This window comes from Eulemur rufifrons, chromosome 20, assembly GCF_041146395.1.
Source record: "Eulemur rufifrons isolate Redbay chromosome 20, OSU_ERuf_1, whole genome shotgun sequence".
Lineage (NCBI taxonomy): Eukaryota > Metazoa > Chordata > Mammalia > Primates > Lemuridae > Eulemur > Eulemur rufifrons.
In genome coordinates, this window is record NC_091002.1 from 40120330 (window position 1) to 40138140 (window position 17811).

The 17811-nt window shown below is 47.3% G+C and overlaps 1 protein-coding gene across 2 annotated transcripts in view; it reads right to left on the reverse strand.

The window, feature by feature from the left end:
- Window positions 1-17811, reverse strand: part of ZMYND8 (zinc finger MYND-type containing 8) — a 113260-nt gene that overhangs the window by 11343 nt on the left and 84106 nt on the right. For both annotated transcript variants that reach the window (XM_069496091.1, XM_069496092.1), the window contains exons 16-20: window positions 12813-13217; window positions 10675-10865; window positions 5082-5162; window positions 2642-2720; window positions 576-815 (exon numbers count right to left, since the gene is read on the reverse strand). In XM_069496091.1, coding sequence (XP_069352192.1) covers window positions 576-815; window positions 2642-2720; window positions 5082-5162; window positions 10675-10865; window positions 12813-13217 — 996 coding nt within the window. The remainder of the gene's footprint in view (window positions 1-575; window positions 816-2641; window positions 2721-5081; window positions 5163-10674; window positions 10866-12812; window positions 13218-17811) is intronic.

Genomic DNA, 17811 nt, shown 5'->3' on the forward strand with positions numbered 1-17811 from the left:
ATTATCTAACGCTTTAAAATTCTTTAAAATAGAGACTTAATTCTAAGCATAAAGCAAGTATCATATGCCACCAATAAAAGCGAACTGTAAAAATTAACTTTTCAATTAACATTGATAAATACTAACTAGATAGTGCTTCCTGCTGGGGCCTGCCCACTCTGTGATACAAAGGGAGAGTATAAACATTCTGGCATGTCGATGACACTTTTTTCCTAATGTAAAGGCTGGTAATCCATGCTATTTAAAGTCATGAGTCTATTATTGTCAAAAAAGCAGAATTTCTCAACTTAAGTACTACCGACATTTCAGGCCAGATTTTGGGGGGGGGGGGGGTGAAGGGGGCCAGGGGAGATTTTCCTGTGTGTTGTGGGATGTTTCAGAGCACCCCTGGCCTAAGAGGAGATCAAAGGTTATGCAAAGAAGATCAGAGGCTCAAACACCCATGCCTGTGTCTCAGCTACGTGTCTGCACCCTGCTCGCATAAGAGACACAGTTGTTTGCAAGAAAGAGTGGCCGGGGGCCAGGCAAGCCCCGCTTGCTGCATCAGCCCCTGAGGACAGCCCTCGGGGAGCTACCTGACTGGGTGCAGGACTTCATGTGCTCAGGCCAGTGGGCCTGCTGGCAGGGGTAGTCGCAGTAGCTGGTGTTCCAGCAGCAGTAAAAGATGGCCTCCTTCTTGCAGTTGGCGCACCACTGCTTCTTCTTGGTCTCGTCCACCGCCTGCTGCTTCTCCTGCTCCAGCTGCTTCTTCACCTCGGCGATAAGCCGGTCCCGCTCCTGCTCCAGGCTCTGCCGCATCTCCGCCATGGTCAGCTCTGCGGGGGAGGGGACACTGCTGCATCACCTGACCCCCGCCCAGGCTGCAGGGCGACTCACGCTCCGGCTTCAGACAGACGTGTGCGTGAGCTCCAGCCTGGAGAAGCCCCGGCTGTGTGACCCTGGGCAAGTGCCCTAGCCCACGTCTTCATCTGTAAACACGGCACCGTCACAGCGACCAGATGGCACTGCCAGTGATAATGTACATGAGGTGCCCGGCACGGAGACAGGTGGAGCCCCACAGGGATTCCAAATCCAAGATGACATTCTGGAAATTCCTCAAATCAACTCTTTAAACAACGGCCACCAAAACTCACTTTCAATTTTATCATTGAAAAAATATATTTTAAAAACTATATGAAAAAGTATACACATTTTTTTCCTATCTATCAAATACTTACATAGCAGCTACTACAGGTAAGTGCTGTTCTATATGCTTTATAAATATTAAGTCATGTAATCCTTGTAATAATCCTTTGGGGTAAGTACTACTCTTCTACCCCTTTCACAGATAAGGAAACTGAGGCACAAGGCTAGTCAGTGGAGAGCTGGGCCTAGGACTCAGAAGCACTTTCTCGTGGCTTTGGCTCAAACTACCAGATAGGGCACTGGGGCTGATGATTATGGTAACAGGACAACTATCAAACTACTCGGCCTACCAAGATTTCTCTCATTTTATTTCAGACAGTAAGTCCATTTGCAATTTATTTGGCAGTGACCTGCACACTGAAATAAAAGAAAAGTAAGTGGTATCTTAATTCCCTCAAGTATTCTTCCCGATATATTTTTAAAAAGAGAAAAACAGTAAAGAAAATTAACCCCTTGAAAAGAAGACAAGAAACTACTTGTGGCCAAACAGAATCTTTCAGTCAATCCAATGATCGTGAACGAGGAGCCTACAAACCATGGCCAAGTTCTGGCCAGCCCAAATGTAATCTTTTCAAATGCACGCACAGCCAACATTTAAAAAGGGAAAGATCTTACAAAAAATAAGATGCTCTGCCTTTATTAGAAAAACAAGAAGAAGCAACAACACCCATGGCATGGCAGCAGGGTTCGGAACAAAATGCTCCTCTAAGGATTCGAGTCTGAAAGGTTCATGGGATTTAAACAGACCACAGGTGAGCAGGTGGGGACGCCTGGGCACGCCTCCCTAACCGAGAGTTCCACTGGCTTCCAGCATCCTGCCTGACACTGCACGAGGGTCTGAAGCAACTGCTTCTGCTTTCGGGGAAAAGCTTTTAATGGTATCTACACAGACCGGTAGGCCAAACATCAGTCAGTCTAATCCAGGGACCTACAAAGTATCTTTGTCCCCAGCGTGCAGGGCACAGGAAGCACCCAGACGTTTGTGAAAGTGCCCAACATTCAATGATTAACAGGGAACACCTGCAGCCAGAGGGCCCAGACTTGAATTGTGGCTGTGTGACTCTGAACAACTTCCTTAACGTGTCCGTGCCTCAGTTTCTTCACTTGCAACTAGAGATATGACACATCCCTTTATCATAAGGTGTGTGTAAGAATTAGTTCATTTATGAAAAAGTACGTAAAACCGTTCCTGGCACAAAGGCAGAGCTCAGTGAGTAGGCGCTGCTCCTGGGATGCTCTCTCAAATTCCTGCTGCTGGCAGCCTGCAGACAGGAAAGGAGGCCTCCACCAACACCGGCCTTGTCGCTCGTGCCTCGAGCACTCTGTGCCCTGCCCACAGCCCCGTGCGGCCACTAGCCTAGTTTTAGCTCCGTTCACATCCGCAATGGACGCCAGAGGGGCCAAGAAGCTCACGCCCGACACCTTCCTCCTTCCAGACCAAGTCGCCAGGCCTTACCCAAGTTGTGCTTCATCTCGGAGAGCTCCTGCTGGTGCAGCCACTGAAGCTTCTCGATCTCAATCCTCAGCCTGCGAATCTGCAACGGGGGAGAGGAGGAGTCTTAAAAGGCTGTCCTCGTGCCACTCCCGCTGGCTGGCTGGCAGGGTCAGAGCGTCACGTGGTTGACTGAGCACACAAGTGGCCTGACTCTGTGCTGCCCTTCCCACAGCCATTGGCCAGAGAGGTGGCACTAGGGGGTTAACTCAAATTCAGGAGAAAAACTGGCTCAGAAAACTAAGTACAACAAGCATCTTTTCTAAGAACTACTGACACCAGGAAAAACCACTGAAAATGATGACAAGGACCAGACTTTCACATAAACAATATGTAAAAAGTCTAACTAGGATTTTGGTCTAAAAAATGAAACTAAAGCAAATAAAGATAGTTGTATTTTACCCCGTATCTTAACAACGTTTAGGTGGTGGGGGTCCATCATCATTCACCTAAAATCCAAAGCCTGACATCTCTGAAAACCAAAGGCCATTCTTAGGGGGCCAAACTCATGTGCGGGGAGGAAAAAAATAAGTGCAAACTGAACCGTTATGGGACTAACTAGACAGCGTTGAATTATCACGGTGGTTCTCAACTGGGGTGACTTTGCCCACCCCACCCCTCGCCGTGACAGTATCTAGAGTAATTTTTGGTTGTCACAATCGGGTCTGGTGAGTAGAGGCCAGGGACGCTACTAACCATCCCACAATGCACAGGACAGCCCCCGCCAAGAGAATTATCCGACGCAACTGTCAGCAGTGGTAAGGCTGAGAAAACCCCATTAATTCAAGTGAACAGTTACATTTCACTGCAGAAATGTTATCTCTAATCGTGGGAGACTGCTTCTGACCGCTCTAAAATCCGAAACTTACAGCACATATCTGGACCCAAGGTTTCAGGTGAGACATTGTGGACCCGTATTTTTAACCACACTTTTTTTTTTTTTTTAATATGAGATAGGGTCTTGCTCTGTCACCCAGGCCAGAATACAGTGGCACAATCATAGCTCACTGCAGCCTCAAACTCCTGGGCTCAAATGATCCTTCCACCTCAGCCTCCCGAGTAGCTGGGACTACAGGTCTGCACCACCAAGCCTAATTTATTTTTTGTGGGGACAAGATCTTGCTATGTTGCCCAGGCTGGTCTTGCTCAAGCGATCCTCCTGCCTCAGTCTCCCAGAGTGACAGGATTACAGAGGCATGAACCACCACACCTAGCCTTCACACACCAATTCTTAAAATGAACAAAAAAGAATGAAGGTGTTTCTAAAGTATTATTTTTCATTTCTTTGATGTCCTCAGCACATTCATAAAGAGAGAGTTGTATTTGCAAAACTCTTCAAGGGGATTCACTGACTTCTCTTGGGGGCTCTCTTAAATCTTTACAGTCACACTGTTCTCCACTGAAGGGACTACCAGGTTGGCTTCCTTAAGATTTTCTCTTGAGTGCCAGCTTAACCCTGCCATGTTTTCAAACATCAATGGTTTTGCATGGGATTCCCACAGTTGTCCAACATCACCTTCAAGGACCCCACGAAATCACTGGGAACCGTTTGCATCTGGCCTACACTGTACTTGCTGTAGGCCGAGCACCCCGTCCTCCAAGCCTTGGTATTGATGAGCCTAAGGAGGAATTTCAGGGAGTTATGTTTCTACAAGTGGTCACTTTACAAGGGGACAGTTCAGTGTTTTAACCACTTTCTTCTCTAGGCAATCACCTAATTACGGAGACTCCAGGACACAAATTCTTAGACAACAGGATCGCTTATTTTAAAAAGTCCAGGCCCGGCACAGTGGCTCCCGCCTGGAATCCTAGCACTCTGGGAGGCCGAGGTCGGAGGATCCCTTGAGCTCAGCAGTTGGAGACCAGCCTGAGCAAGAGAGAGACCCCCGTCTCTATAAAAATAGAAAAAATTGGCTGAGTATGGTGGTATGCGCCTGCAGTCCCAGCTAACTGGGGAGGCTGAGGCAGGAGGATTGCTTGAGCCCAGAATTGGAGGTTGCTGCGAGCTAGGCTGATGCCACGGGACCCTAGCCCGGGCAATAGAGCAAGACTGTCTAAAAAAAAAAAAAAAAATACAAGTCCAAACTTAAGGAGAAGATTAAGGAGCCAATTTTCCATGAACCAAAAAGAACTGGTTTCCAGTTTCACCAGGTTAACTCAGGCTCTGGCTGGGCTGTTTTATTAGAAGGGAATTTATCACACAAAGCAGGGCACGCCCCCACAGCCCCAGCCGTCCAGCTAAGTGAAGAAACACCCCCATTGACAACCACCATCAGTGCAGCCAGCTTGGTGATGGGAGTCAGGACCCCAGAGGGATTTGCAGAGAAGTTTCTTCATGGTGCCACCTTTATAGCTGCCCATAAAACACTCTTAGCAAATAAGGAATTCATGTGTCATCTCTGACCTCAGCTATTGTGCTTCCAGTAGTGTTTTTAGAAAGATCGTTATATATCTCTGTCATCGTTCCTTTTATTGCGTCCATCATCTGAAAGACAAAAACAGAAACAATTCAGGTGATCACTGCTTGGAGGCTTCTGTAGGTGACATATATCTGAGCTCTGTCTGTATAAAGCAGTGGTTCTCAGCGCAGGGCTATTTTGTCCCTCATGAGACACTGGGTATTTCCGGTTGTCGTGACCCGTGCAGGAGTCGGGAGAAGGGGCTGCACTGGCGTCTAGCAGGTGGAGGCAGGGAAGCTGCTAAAGACCCCACGGTGCCCAGGACAGCCCCCAGGACAAGCAATCGCCCACCAGCCCAGCAGGTCACTGGTGCCAACGCTGAAAAACCCTGGTATAAACCAGGGCAGGAATCACCCACAGACTCCTGCCTCATATTGTGAGAGGGGTTCACAACATAAAGCCAGTTTCTACACCCACAGGCTGGAACCAGAGAAGCCAAATTCGGCCCCCAGGTGTGTTTTGGTCGGGCAGCACCGTAGGTTATAGGAGGGATTATTTTGTTTTGTTACTGTTTTTTAATTATTTCCCTTTAAAAAAAAAACAAAAAAAAAAAACATTGCTTTATTGAAATATAATGTACATACCATACAATTCACATTTAAAGTGTACAGTTCAATGGCTTTTAATATATTCAGACTTGTACATCCATCCCCCAAATCAGAATATTTTCTGAAATCACCAAATTTCAGGATATTTTCATTACCCCCGAAAACTCCACTCCTCCCTCTTAGTCCCCCACCCCTGAATAGCCGCATCCCCTCCCCCGCCAGCCCCTGACAACCATCTGCCTTCTGTCTCTATGGGATTCGCTTAGTCTGGACGTTCATATAAGTGAACTCAGAGCACGAGGTCCTTTGTGACCAGCTTCAAGGTGTATCTGTGTTGTAGTGTGCATCAGACCGTCACTGCTTTCACAGTCCCGTGTGGCCACGCTGGTTTGTCATTTTAATGCCTTCAGTTGGGGGCATGGCCTTTGCCATTCATTTCCCATCTTCTTTTTCTTTAACCCTCTGACCCCAAAGGCTGCAGCAACTTTGTGAAATCAGCAAAGGTCCATGCAGCAAGCACCCTGGCATCTGCCGACCCAGTGGGTGTGTAGGACGAATTTCTCTTCTACCTCCCACCTGCCCGCTGACCCCATCCCTCATCACAGGAGAAAAGGGGAGGGGACAGGGGACCAAACAACGTTTCGGGCCTCACCTGACTGTGGCTGAGTCTCTCCTGTGAGTTCCAGATGCTCCACTTACTGGGAGGGCAGGACACACAGCACTCCTACCACCCCACCCATACTTTCTCTGAGCCTCAGTTTCCCCATGTAAAAAACAGAGATAATAACAGTGCCCCCTGGCAGGGCATGCACAGGATTAATGAGAAAACCACATGAAGATGATGGTTCAGTGCCCACCATGGAGAAGGTCTTCATAAACAAATACCTCTTCACCTTATTTTTACAGAAAAATAAACTGATATGAGCATGCAATTGAGTAACTGCTATCAACCTCCAAAGCAGTGACCCCAAATTCACTGCAAAATGGGAGTAAATAAATAAAATATCTGTTGAGATGTCTGCTCCCAGCCTGCTATGGGGCCACTCCAGGCCACTGCCAGCGACAACACTCCGTGCTTCACGTGGCTTTGCAGTCGGAGATCCTGCACAGGCCTTCGGACTCTCCTGCACCAACCACGTCTATTTAAAAAAACTGAAACGAAACTGCTTTTACAGGAAAACCTTAGAAAGTGGATAAAATTCAATACATTACTAATGCAATGCTTACATTCCATTTTAAAGATATCATGAATTTGTGGACTGACTTTTACTCTTAACTTCCAAATATAGCAAAGAACTCAACATTACCAAAGAGCACCTTTCTGCCAAAACACACAAATCTGGGTCTCCAACTCCAGGTCACCTCAGAGACAGGAAAGTTCATCAGTTCCCAAAAAATGTCACCATGTTCATTTGTTTTAACTGCAAAGAAAACATCTAACAAAAAGGTCATCCCTCGATTTTGCTATAAGAGTATAAAGGGGAGCCAGGCATGCAGCTCACACCTACGCTGCCAGCTGCTCGGGAGGCCGAGGCAGGAGGATCACTCAAGCCCAGGAGTTAGGACCAGCCTGGACAACACAGTAAGACCTTGTCTCTAAAAGAAGTTTTGAGATAAAAGAAAATGCTAACAATAATAAAAACTTTTTTATAGAAAGAGTGAAGGGGCTGCAGAAGGTAATAGAGTCGAAATGGCTGCAGGAGCTGAGAAGACGGGCTTAGTGTGAGCCACTAGCCAGATCTCCCTGGCGGGCTTCAATTTTCCCATTTGTAAATAAACAGCTGGGACCAAATCAATAGGGTGATACAAGGGACAATTGAAAGCAGACCAAGAGATCATTTAGGCAATACCAGACACCTTTTTTTATAAGCAACTTTTAACAAATTAATTATTCCTTTATTTTTTTGAGATAGGGTCTCACTCTGTCGCCCGGGCTACATCATAGCTCACTGCAACCTCAAACTCCTGGGGTCAAGCATCCTCCTGGCTCGGACTTCAAGTAGCTGGGACTACAGGCATGTACCACCAAGCCCAGCTAATTTTTGCATTTTTTGCAGAGCCAAGGTCTTGCTATATTGCTCAGGCTGGTCTCAACTGATCCTCCCACTTCAGCCTCCCAAAGTGCTGGGATTACAGGCGTGAGCTACCACGCCCAGCCCAGACACCTTCTTAAATCAGTAACGAGAAAGTTGCCACCTTTGAATTCTCTAATCATCCCACAGATCCCTTTAGCAAGAAAGTCTCAGTTTAGTGTTGTTATGTCTTTAACACTTAGATGACAACCTCCCATTTTCAACAAAAGAAAAACAGACTTAGGCATCAAACCTTGACAGAGAACAGTGTCTGCTAAGGTTAAACTTAATTTTCTTTAGGATTTTTTTAAACTAAGTTAATTTAAATAAAATAAATTTAAGTTTAAATAAAAATACTACGTCAATGCTAGTAGGTCAGACGATGAACAGGTACAGCAAAAATCACAAGAGTGGCAACAAGTAACCGACGCCTGAATCCTTCCTGTTCTGAAACTCGGTTCATGCCTTTTCTTCCAAAGGGGGACAGACACACTAAATGAGAACAAAGCTATCCCCCAGGCATAGGTTCTTATCTCCTTAGGCACACTGAATCGTAAGTGGAATTGCTTTATAAAGCCATGTGGCAACAGGTTGTGGACACTGAACATCTGTGGTCAGTGGGCTTATTCTGAATTCATACATCAGCCAAAGCCAGGGTCAGAGCATATGCCAGGGCCTGGCTGCCACCATTCAAATTCCAGCTGGGGCCGGGTGCAGTGGCTCACGCCTGTAATCCTAGCACTTTGGGAGGCAGAGGTGGGAGGATCACTTGAGGCCAAGAGTTCAAGACCAGCCTGAGCAACATAAAGAGACCCTATCGCTACAAAAAAAAAAAACAGAAAGATTAGCCAGGCATGGTGGTCCCAGCTACTCAGGAGACTGAGGCAGGAGGATCACTTGAGCCCAGGAGTTTGAGGTTGCTGTGAGCTATGATTATGCCACTGCACTCCAACCCAGGCAACAGAGCAAGACCCTGTTTATTTTTAAAAAATAAATAAATAAATAAATAAAAATAAAAAATTCCAGCTCAGCCATTCACTGGCTGTGTGATTGTAGACAAGTTGTATAAACTCACTGGGCTTCTGTTTTCTCATCTATAAAATGGGGATGATCATAGCATCTACTTTATCAATTTGTCACGAAGATTGTACAACACAGAAAAGTGCTCAGAACGGCGTCCAGCCCACAGTAAGTGCTACCCAGACACACTGCCCTCTGACCTCGTGCCACAGACTCACCCCAAGGTGGCACCCAACGATCCCAACTCCCTGGTACTCGTGCCCTCAGGTAATTCCTGCCCTCCAAGTGTGGGCTGCCCTAGCGCTTTGCTCCTAACCCACAGAACACGGCAAAGGTAATGGGACGTCACTTCCGTGGTTAACCCATGTTAAGAGCATGACTTCCCCCTTGCCATGAGCTCTTGTGAAGCAAGTCGCCATCTTGGAGAGGCCCACATGGCAAGGAACTGAGGACTCCGGCGAACAGCCCTCGAGGAAGTGAATCCTGCGCGTCACCACCTAAGTGACCTTGGCAGTGGATCCTTTCCCAGTCAAGCCCCCGAGGAGACCCCAAGCCGCGCAGACACCGTGACTGCAGCCTGCAGAGCTGCTGGGGTACACAGCCCAGCTGAGCCGGGTCAAGACTCCTGACCCACAAAACTGTAACACAACAAATATCTGCACTGAGTTGCTACGTTTTGCGGTAATTTGTTACACAGCAATAGATAACAACCATACCCAGATAGAAGGAATAAAAAAAATGACCAATAAAAAGTCACTGGTTAAAAGTAAAAACCATAAATATTTCTTTCACCATCCAGAATTTTAAAAGATTCTATGCAATCTAAAGCAACTCTTTTATCATGAGACTTCAAGAATTCTAGAAATAACTACTCCAAATTCTCTTCATCCATTCTCTCCATAAACTTGAATAGTAACTAATTAGTAACTAATCAGTAATCTGCTCATTAGTACAGAATAAGTTATTACCTACTTAGTAATTTACTAAATATTCTTAGTAGATTGTTACTCATTAGCTATTATAAAGTTACTGCTATACAACAGGAATTAAGGCTGTATAAAAAGAAAAAAAAGAAGAAATAAAGTTACTGCTAGTAACAATCCCAGGGAAGAGAAAGCCCAACTATGTATGAAGCACTTACTGTATGCCAGGCACTGGCCTAGGCCTTGGCAGTGAGCAAAACGAAGTCCCAGCCCTTGTGGAGCTGACACGCGGGTGGTTATCATTACTGCTAAGACATGCAGCACGTCACTCCAGAGCACTCGTACATGGCGCTCAGGAGAAATGCAGACTTTGTTCACATGAATTCAATCATGAGCACAAAGGCACTCGGCAAATTAAGAGAGGAAAAAAAGAACCTGTGCCCGACACCCAGAAAGTGGGGGGCATGGGGCAGGCGTCCACCAGTCTCCCAGTCGGCTTGCTTCCTGCAAATATCAAACTGTGGGTGTCTCGCCTTGCCAGTTTCACTCGGACATCTCTGTCACTTCTGTTCCATTGCACTGGCTTCTAAATGCAAACCAAGCCCTCGGTCGGCTGTTCAATGAAGGATCAGCAATTTGTTCTAGCACTTAAGGAAAATCTGTCCTTGAGGAGCGACCTGAATTCTGAAGGCTAACTTTGGATGACATGTCTGTTTACAGCTTATGCACTGACTTCAGAATCTAAGTCCTTCTGGCGAGAGACTCAGTTCATTCTCCATTTCTCTGTTAAGACACAACTTTAGACCCAAGTAAAATAATCTGGTCCTGGAGACACTCTGTTAAAAAAAAGGGTCCCTCCTAAATGCTCCCCAAAACCTGTGAGGCTATGACCCCAACAGCTCCCTGCAGGAAGCTGCTCCTCTGCACCCTGCCCGGCACCTGCCCGTCTCCACGGCAGCGCTCTCGTCCACTCACTTTGCTAGTGTACTTGGCAATGTCTGCAGCGACATCGGCGGAGGCAGTGGCGATGGGAAGGTCAACGTTGATTGAAGACGCCAGGGTGCTCATGGATCCCGAGCTGGTGACCAGGGGCGACGACTGTGTGCTGGTCACCAGGGTGATGGTGGACGTTGAGGGGCTTTGTGTGATCTCCTTCTGCTGGACCGCTAAGAAAGCAAAGGACCCTGGTTACCCGACCGTCACAGGAAGGACCTGTCCCAGCACAAAGCTGGGGTGAGGAGGCAAAGCCCCTAATATATGCCCCGTGAGCTCTTCTGCTCTTAAATGACGAAGACTTTCTCATCAACCAAACTCCAGCCAGGCTCCTCGGAGCCCTACGAGGCCCTAACCTTGGCCTATAAAGACTTGAACAAACACTAACAGTTTCTAACAGCCCCAAGTCGCTTGCCAGGATGCACCTCGCCCCCTTAAAACTCAAGGCTGCCAAGAGAATTTAGTCTGTTCCCGCCAATACCTGAAGATAGGGCTCCCATCTCCAGGCTCTATGAGAGGGTAGGAGCCTAACTCCGTTTTAAGTGCCCATTAGCAAACCCAGAGACCAACCCCTCTTCTTGCTTTTTGTAATGTTCGACTTCCCTGAGGCTACTGAGCCCACTCACCACCCTCCTACTCCTTCATCCTCCTTTAAAATGCCCAGTCACCTCTGTGCAAATCAAGGTTGCTTTCACAGTTCATGCGAGACCCTTTCCCCTATTACGATAGTATTTTGCTGATTGAAACCTGTCCTCACTACTTTAGTACTATAATGGTATACCACTGATTGAAACCTGTCCTCACTACTTTAACTAGGCTTTGCTTTGACACAAGACAATCTGAACCAATGAGCCTCATCCTGGCAGTACCTGGGAAGTCTCTCGTGCTTATGCAGCACGCAGACAGAACGATGAAGATGATAATCCCAATCTCATATATCCTAGATTCAGCTTGGCAACACCAACTTTTTAAACGGCAAAATCAACCCAACTTACTCTAATTTTGCCTATTCAATGTTTCCGAGTCTTCTCCCCGACCCCCAACCTTTGAAGGGCTCACTGAGGGCCAACTCGGGATCTGACCACCTCTCACCCTCTTATCCTGCGACTACCCAAGATCCCGCTCACTAGGGTGCGCTCTGCTACGAGAGCTTCAAACGAGGAACCCAACCTTCAAGCCCCTAGATGCAGGTTTCCCTGTGGAATGGGAGCTACGCCGGTGCTCACAGAGCCAGGCAAACGCGCTGTTCAGACCAGCACTGCGTCTGGCCTTACATCGGCCCCAGACGGAGGCTCCGGCGTGGCCGGTGGGAGTTTTGATTTTGCAACTTCGTCAAGTGGTTCTTGGTGCAGGCTTGTCTTTTATGTATGGCAAACCTCTAGGCATTAAGGTCCTCTTTGCTACCAGCTTCTCACACTGTACTTTTCCCAAAACAGTTCCAAGAGGTTCCCTCACGCACACAAGGAAACTCATACAGAGACAGTCATCGCAGCACTGCTTACAGTGGGCAAAAACTAAAAGCAACCTACGTGCCCACCAGCAGGGGAATGCCTTAAATAAAAATACGGAATACTACGCAGCAGTCCAAAAGAATAAGGCAGAGCTGTATGTACTGACATGGACAGACCTCCAAAACATGCTGATGGGTGAAAAAAAGCGAGTATGGTACCATTTTTATGTTTTAAAAAAGAAAAAGGGAAAAAAGTAGTATTTTTACAGCATGCTATATATATACATATAACATGCATACATATATACACATATATGCATATATGTACACATGCAAAGAAAGGGGTTTGCAATGGTTGATAGTGGCCACTGTGGAAGGAAGGAGAATGAAATGGAAGGTGAACGGGACAATAATTATGCAAATATTTTGCCCCCTTTCTAAGGAGAATATATGCATGCATCAATTATAAAACAAAAAAAAAATTTAAAGTAAAAAAGCAAGTAGCAAAACAATTTTTAAAAATAACGCCAAACGAAACGTGTAAGGCCTTCAGGATACAACGGCCAGGAAACAAACGGGAACTAAAAAATAAAACAGCAATGATTTTTCTCCTGTCGATGTGGCAAAAAGGGAACGGGTGCCACAGAGAACAGAAGGGGAGGCTCGGTACCTTTCACAGCCTGTCTGGTCTGATATCTCGTCCCCTGGGAAGACTGAGGCTGCTGCTGCTGGTTTTGCTGCTGCTGCTGCTGCTGCTGGCGCTGCATCTTCTGCATGTGCCACTTTTGGGAGGACGTTTGAAACTTACTTGATGAGTTCCACACGACCCGCTGCACGGCCGGGGCAGTCTCCTTCGGTAAAAGCGGCCTCTGCTTTTTCACTGGGCTTCCTGTGGTGGCGGCGGCGGCGGCGGGGGCCGGGGCCGGGGCCGGGGCCGTGACCGTGACGGTGGATGTCGAGCTGGTGGTGGCTGTGACACCAGCGGCGGGAGTTTGGGAGGAAGAACGGGTGAGCACCGGCGTTTCAGGGGGAGACTGGCTGCCCGCTGTAGTGGATGGTGGAGCTTTACCTACAACTAAAGCCAATGCGTGAAAAAAAAACAAACAAACAAACAAAAACTAGATTGGACTCAGGTTGGCCTGCAGGGTCTTTACACCAGCAAGTTTTGGTAAAACCTACATAAAAATCGGAAACGAATCTGGCATGCCAAGTCCATCTCCGATGGAGGAGCACAATCTCACCCATAGGCTTAGGGCACTTCTGCAGCATCTTCCATCTCCCGGAGGACCGGCCTCCTTTACTGAGCACTCGCTCGTGCTGCAGACTCAAGCCAAGACCTCTAGGAGGAAACGAGGCACACAAGCCCCAGACCCTGCCCTCGAGCTGCCGACGGAGCAGTGGGTCAACAGAATCACCGTTAGTGCCTATTCCACAAGGTCAGAACTTGGTAAGCACCTTCAGAAAGACCCAACCGAAGTCCACTGAGAAATGGAAGAGAAACCCTTCAGCTAGGGAACCTATAAAGCAGCGGTCCCCAATCTTTTTGGCACCAGGGAACGGTTTCATGGAAGACAATTTTTCCATGGACCGGTGAGGGGGATAAGAGATGGTTTCAGGATGATTCAAGCACACTACACTTATTGTGCAGTCAAACCTCTCTGCTAATGATGATCTGTATTTGCAGCCGCTCCCCAGCATCGCCGCCCTAGCTCCACTGGCACCAGATTCCCATACGGAGCGCGCAACCTAGATCTCTCGCACGCACAATTCACAGTAGGGCTCTGGCTCCTATGAGAATCTAACGCCTCCGCTGATCTGACAGGAGGTGGAGCTCCCGCGGTGATGCCAGTGATGGGGAGCGGCTGTACGTACAGGTGTAACATCGCTTGCTTGCCCTCCTGCCATGACTGGTACAGGTCCGTGGCCCTGGGGTTGGGGACCCCAGCTATAAAGCATGTAGCCCCAAAGAACCAGATGGCTTCCCAATGGCCAAAGCACTGAATTAACAATTACCCAGAAAGAAAATATCTCTCCTGATTTCCTCCAGGACAAAGTCTCATGGTGGTGCCGATAGCCTTGAAAATAAATTCTGCCTCAGGAACAGAATCTTCCCCCAACACAATGATATTTATCTAGAACTTAACAGCACTGCATCTGTTTTTACTGTACTTATTCTTGTCACCACCTTTTACGTATAGTGTACAATTCTGGTTTTCCTACTGTGTAGTAGTCAAGTTAATGCCTAAAATGAAGTTAGTTTGAATCTGCGTTTTTTTTTTTAATATTTTTTCTATATATCTTTTTAGCTGTCCAAATCATTTCTTTCTGTTTTTAGTACAGACAGGGTCTCTTGAACTCCTGACCTCGAACGATCCTCCCGCCTCAGCCTCCTGAGTAGCTGGGACTACAGGCATGTGCCACCACACCCGGCTTAAAATGAGTTTAATTATTTTTTTAAAGAGCGAGTTGCTTTAAATAAAAATATTAAGTCAAAAATTATACAAGCAGGACTTGAGAACGGCAAAAACAATGAAAGTGAATGACTCAAGTTTGGAGAACGCTGCCATATGGAATGTGTCTTCTTGGAGGAGCTGGGCCAGTGGAGACGAGGGTAGGATTTCAACAGGCAGAAGTGAGAATCTGGAGGGAACAGCATTAGCCAAGGCGCGTCTGGGAACAGACAACACTTTGGTAAGTGAGGGCAGGCAAGGAGGAGGAGTGGCTGGAAGGCAGGTTAGAGCCAGAAGCACTGAGCAGCGGCCTGGAAAGGGTGACCACGTGGGTGCTGGTGTACAGGTGGGTGCGTTACGGAAGCAGAGGCCCCAGCCACCAGTTAGGTGAGCTTACCCCCCAGAGAGGATGCCCGGGCAACACACACCAAACACGGCTACAAGCCAGCACCCTTGACCTCAGACAATGCTCCTTGACATCAAACTCCTTTTAATAAGGATTATGGCTGTCTTTGTAGATTTGTATCACCCAGAAAGTCGTGAGCCTGATTATTCCAGGGAAGATTTTCCGTAGGCTGAGGGTTTTAAAAAGCCAAAGAGAATAAGGGGAAGAGACAAAGCTGACTCTTCTGACTCAGGGGCTTTCGCAGCGGTTACCACGTCGGCTGGCCCTCCTGCTCCTCTGGAGAGGAGAATCAGCGAAGCCGGTGGGCGAGAGCCCAGGGTGGGGCAGGAGGTGGAGCTTCCTGCCACCAGAAGCCCTGATCCTTCCACAGTGACCTGCCGGACACTAGACACAGTCCCTGTCCCCTCTGGGTGCAGAGGAGGCACTGGACCGTGCCCTTCTAAGAGCAGGACATAGCAGCAGTGCCTTCGCAGGGCTTCTAACCTGCAAAAATGCCCTCAATGCCTTCCTTTTCTGCCACATGACCCAAAAATATATTGTTACTGTTCATTCGCTAGACTAGTCCCCCCTTGGACAAAACGTCATCTTCTCTTTCCTGATTCACAAAGGCAACCAGCTACCTTTGCAGATGGGACTGGCTGCTCTGCAGTGGTCAATGCTGGCTTTTTCTTTTCTTTTTTTTTTTTTTTTTTTAGACAGGGTCTCGCTTTGTTGCCCAGGCTGGTCTCAAGCGATCCACCTGCTTCAGCCTCCTGAGTAGCTGGGATTACAGGAATGCACCACTGTAACCAGCTCTGTTTTCCACATAAAAAACTGGACTGCACAATCTGAAAAGATTCCAGGCTCAAAGAACTGTCTGGGGTTACCATTCAGGTACCCCAGATATTTTCATTTCTAGAGATTCTGATGGTATACGGAGCAAAAAAAAGGCTACAAGAAATTTCATAGTATATAAACAATCATCTATTGCCCCAAAACAGGGAGTGAATTTCTTAAAGGGCCTAGTACCCCAGAAGCTGCCCCATCAAATTAACCTACTTATTTCAGAATTTGTCACTGGCCACTGTTTCGCACCTAGAGGCGGGACTTTTTAAGAAAAGAACTAGCATCCCCTTTGGAGGAGGGCGGAAATTACTGATGTGCCAGGGTAAACACAGGAAGGGGTCTCTAAGTGAACTCCCTGTGCCTCTGTTCTGAGATTACTAGCTACAAAAGCTGTTTTACTGAGGATTCATATTCTACATGAGCTGCATTCCTAAGCCGAAGGTAAGCTGGAGGTCACCACAGCACACTACAAGACGCCCTTCACTTAATAAGCTCATAAGTGCAAGCACATCCTTGAAAAGATGCTCTACCGTGGAATCGAACACAAAGACAATTCTTCAAGATCCGAACCATCATCAGGAGCTCTGGATTTAAGATCAGCCAGTTTTGCCCTAAGCCCTGGGATGCTGCTCTAACTGACCTGTATTTTAGTATCATCTTCAGCTTAACAGTCCACCATCTACTCAGGGCCTCCTAGAGAAATTTCTTTCAGTCAGTGCAAGCAAGAGCTCTACTTCTTTTAATCAACGGGAATGCTTTTTATTTTTTAGAAAGTGCACGATCTTTTAAGGAACTGTGCATGTTTCCCATTCTGCTTTTACTGCTAGGAAGCTCAGAGCCAAAATGGAAACCCAACTTCGCTAACTGAGAAGGTTGGAATAGCACATATGTCTGTATAAAACCTTTCCCCAGGCCACTCGCTATTCTGTCTTCATTTTCCTTTTACACTGATTTCTTTACTTTCATCTCATTTCATGGTTACGTATCCTTCTCAATCCGTTGCAAATTCTTTCTGGAAGAGGAAGGAGCATAAAACCAATCATCAAAAGATCTGTTCCAGAGCGAAAGGAACAGTAGAAATATGTTATTCATAGGAGCACTGCCGTCTGCACCCGAATATTCCCACAGTCCTCATGGAATAAACGCTACTCCTGTTGTTCTCTGCAACAACAAAGGCAGTCTCTTGAACCCCAAACCACAACGTTAGCGCATTTTTCAGAGGCCATCCATAAATCTAAGAGGTGGCTCAGGGATGGTCTGAGGATCTATCCTCCCTTCCCTTCCATCTCTCTCTCCCTCCATTGCACCATTCAGAGACATCTCGTTATCTTTAGCTGAACTGCGGAAATCTTCTCTCTCCCCAAACAACTGAGAGTCCAGAGTAGCCCAGGCAGATATAACCACAATGGCCAAGATTCTTAAGGCCCATCTCTGACGTGCTTTAAGCTGCCAGACTACAGAAGGCTCAAACGACATAGAATCACATCTTACTCAAGGGTTTGGCTGAGAAGTCACCTCTTGCCCAAAGTTAGGCATAGTCAAAAATTAAACCTGGCTATCCCTTAAGTTACTCACAAAGTACATACGGCTTGATAGCTACAACCTCTAATTCATCCTTCTGCAGTATCTTTCCTGGGCATGTTGGAATTCTCTCACCACCCACTTGCCAAGCCAGCTGAAAAATGTACTGAATACCGTGTCAGTGGGAAGGACGCCCTTCAAATCATTCACAGGCTCCCGGAGGGTTTGTCAATGTTCCTGCTGCACTAGGCTTCGGGGCCATCACTGCTGGTTCAGAGCGTAACAGTAGCAAGAGGAGGCCTCTAAGATTCAGGCAGTGGTTCTCAACACCGGGAGACTGTGCCCCCAGGAGGTACTTGGGAATGCCTGATCGCCACGACTGGGCAGGTACTACTGCGATCCAGTGGGTAGAGGCCAGGGATGCTGGAAAACAGCCTCCAACGCACCGGACAAAGAATTACCCAGGG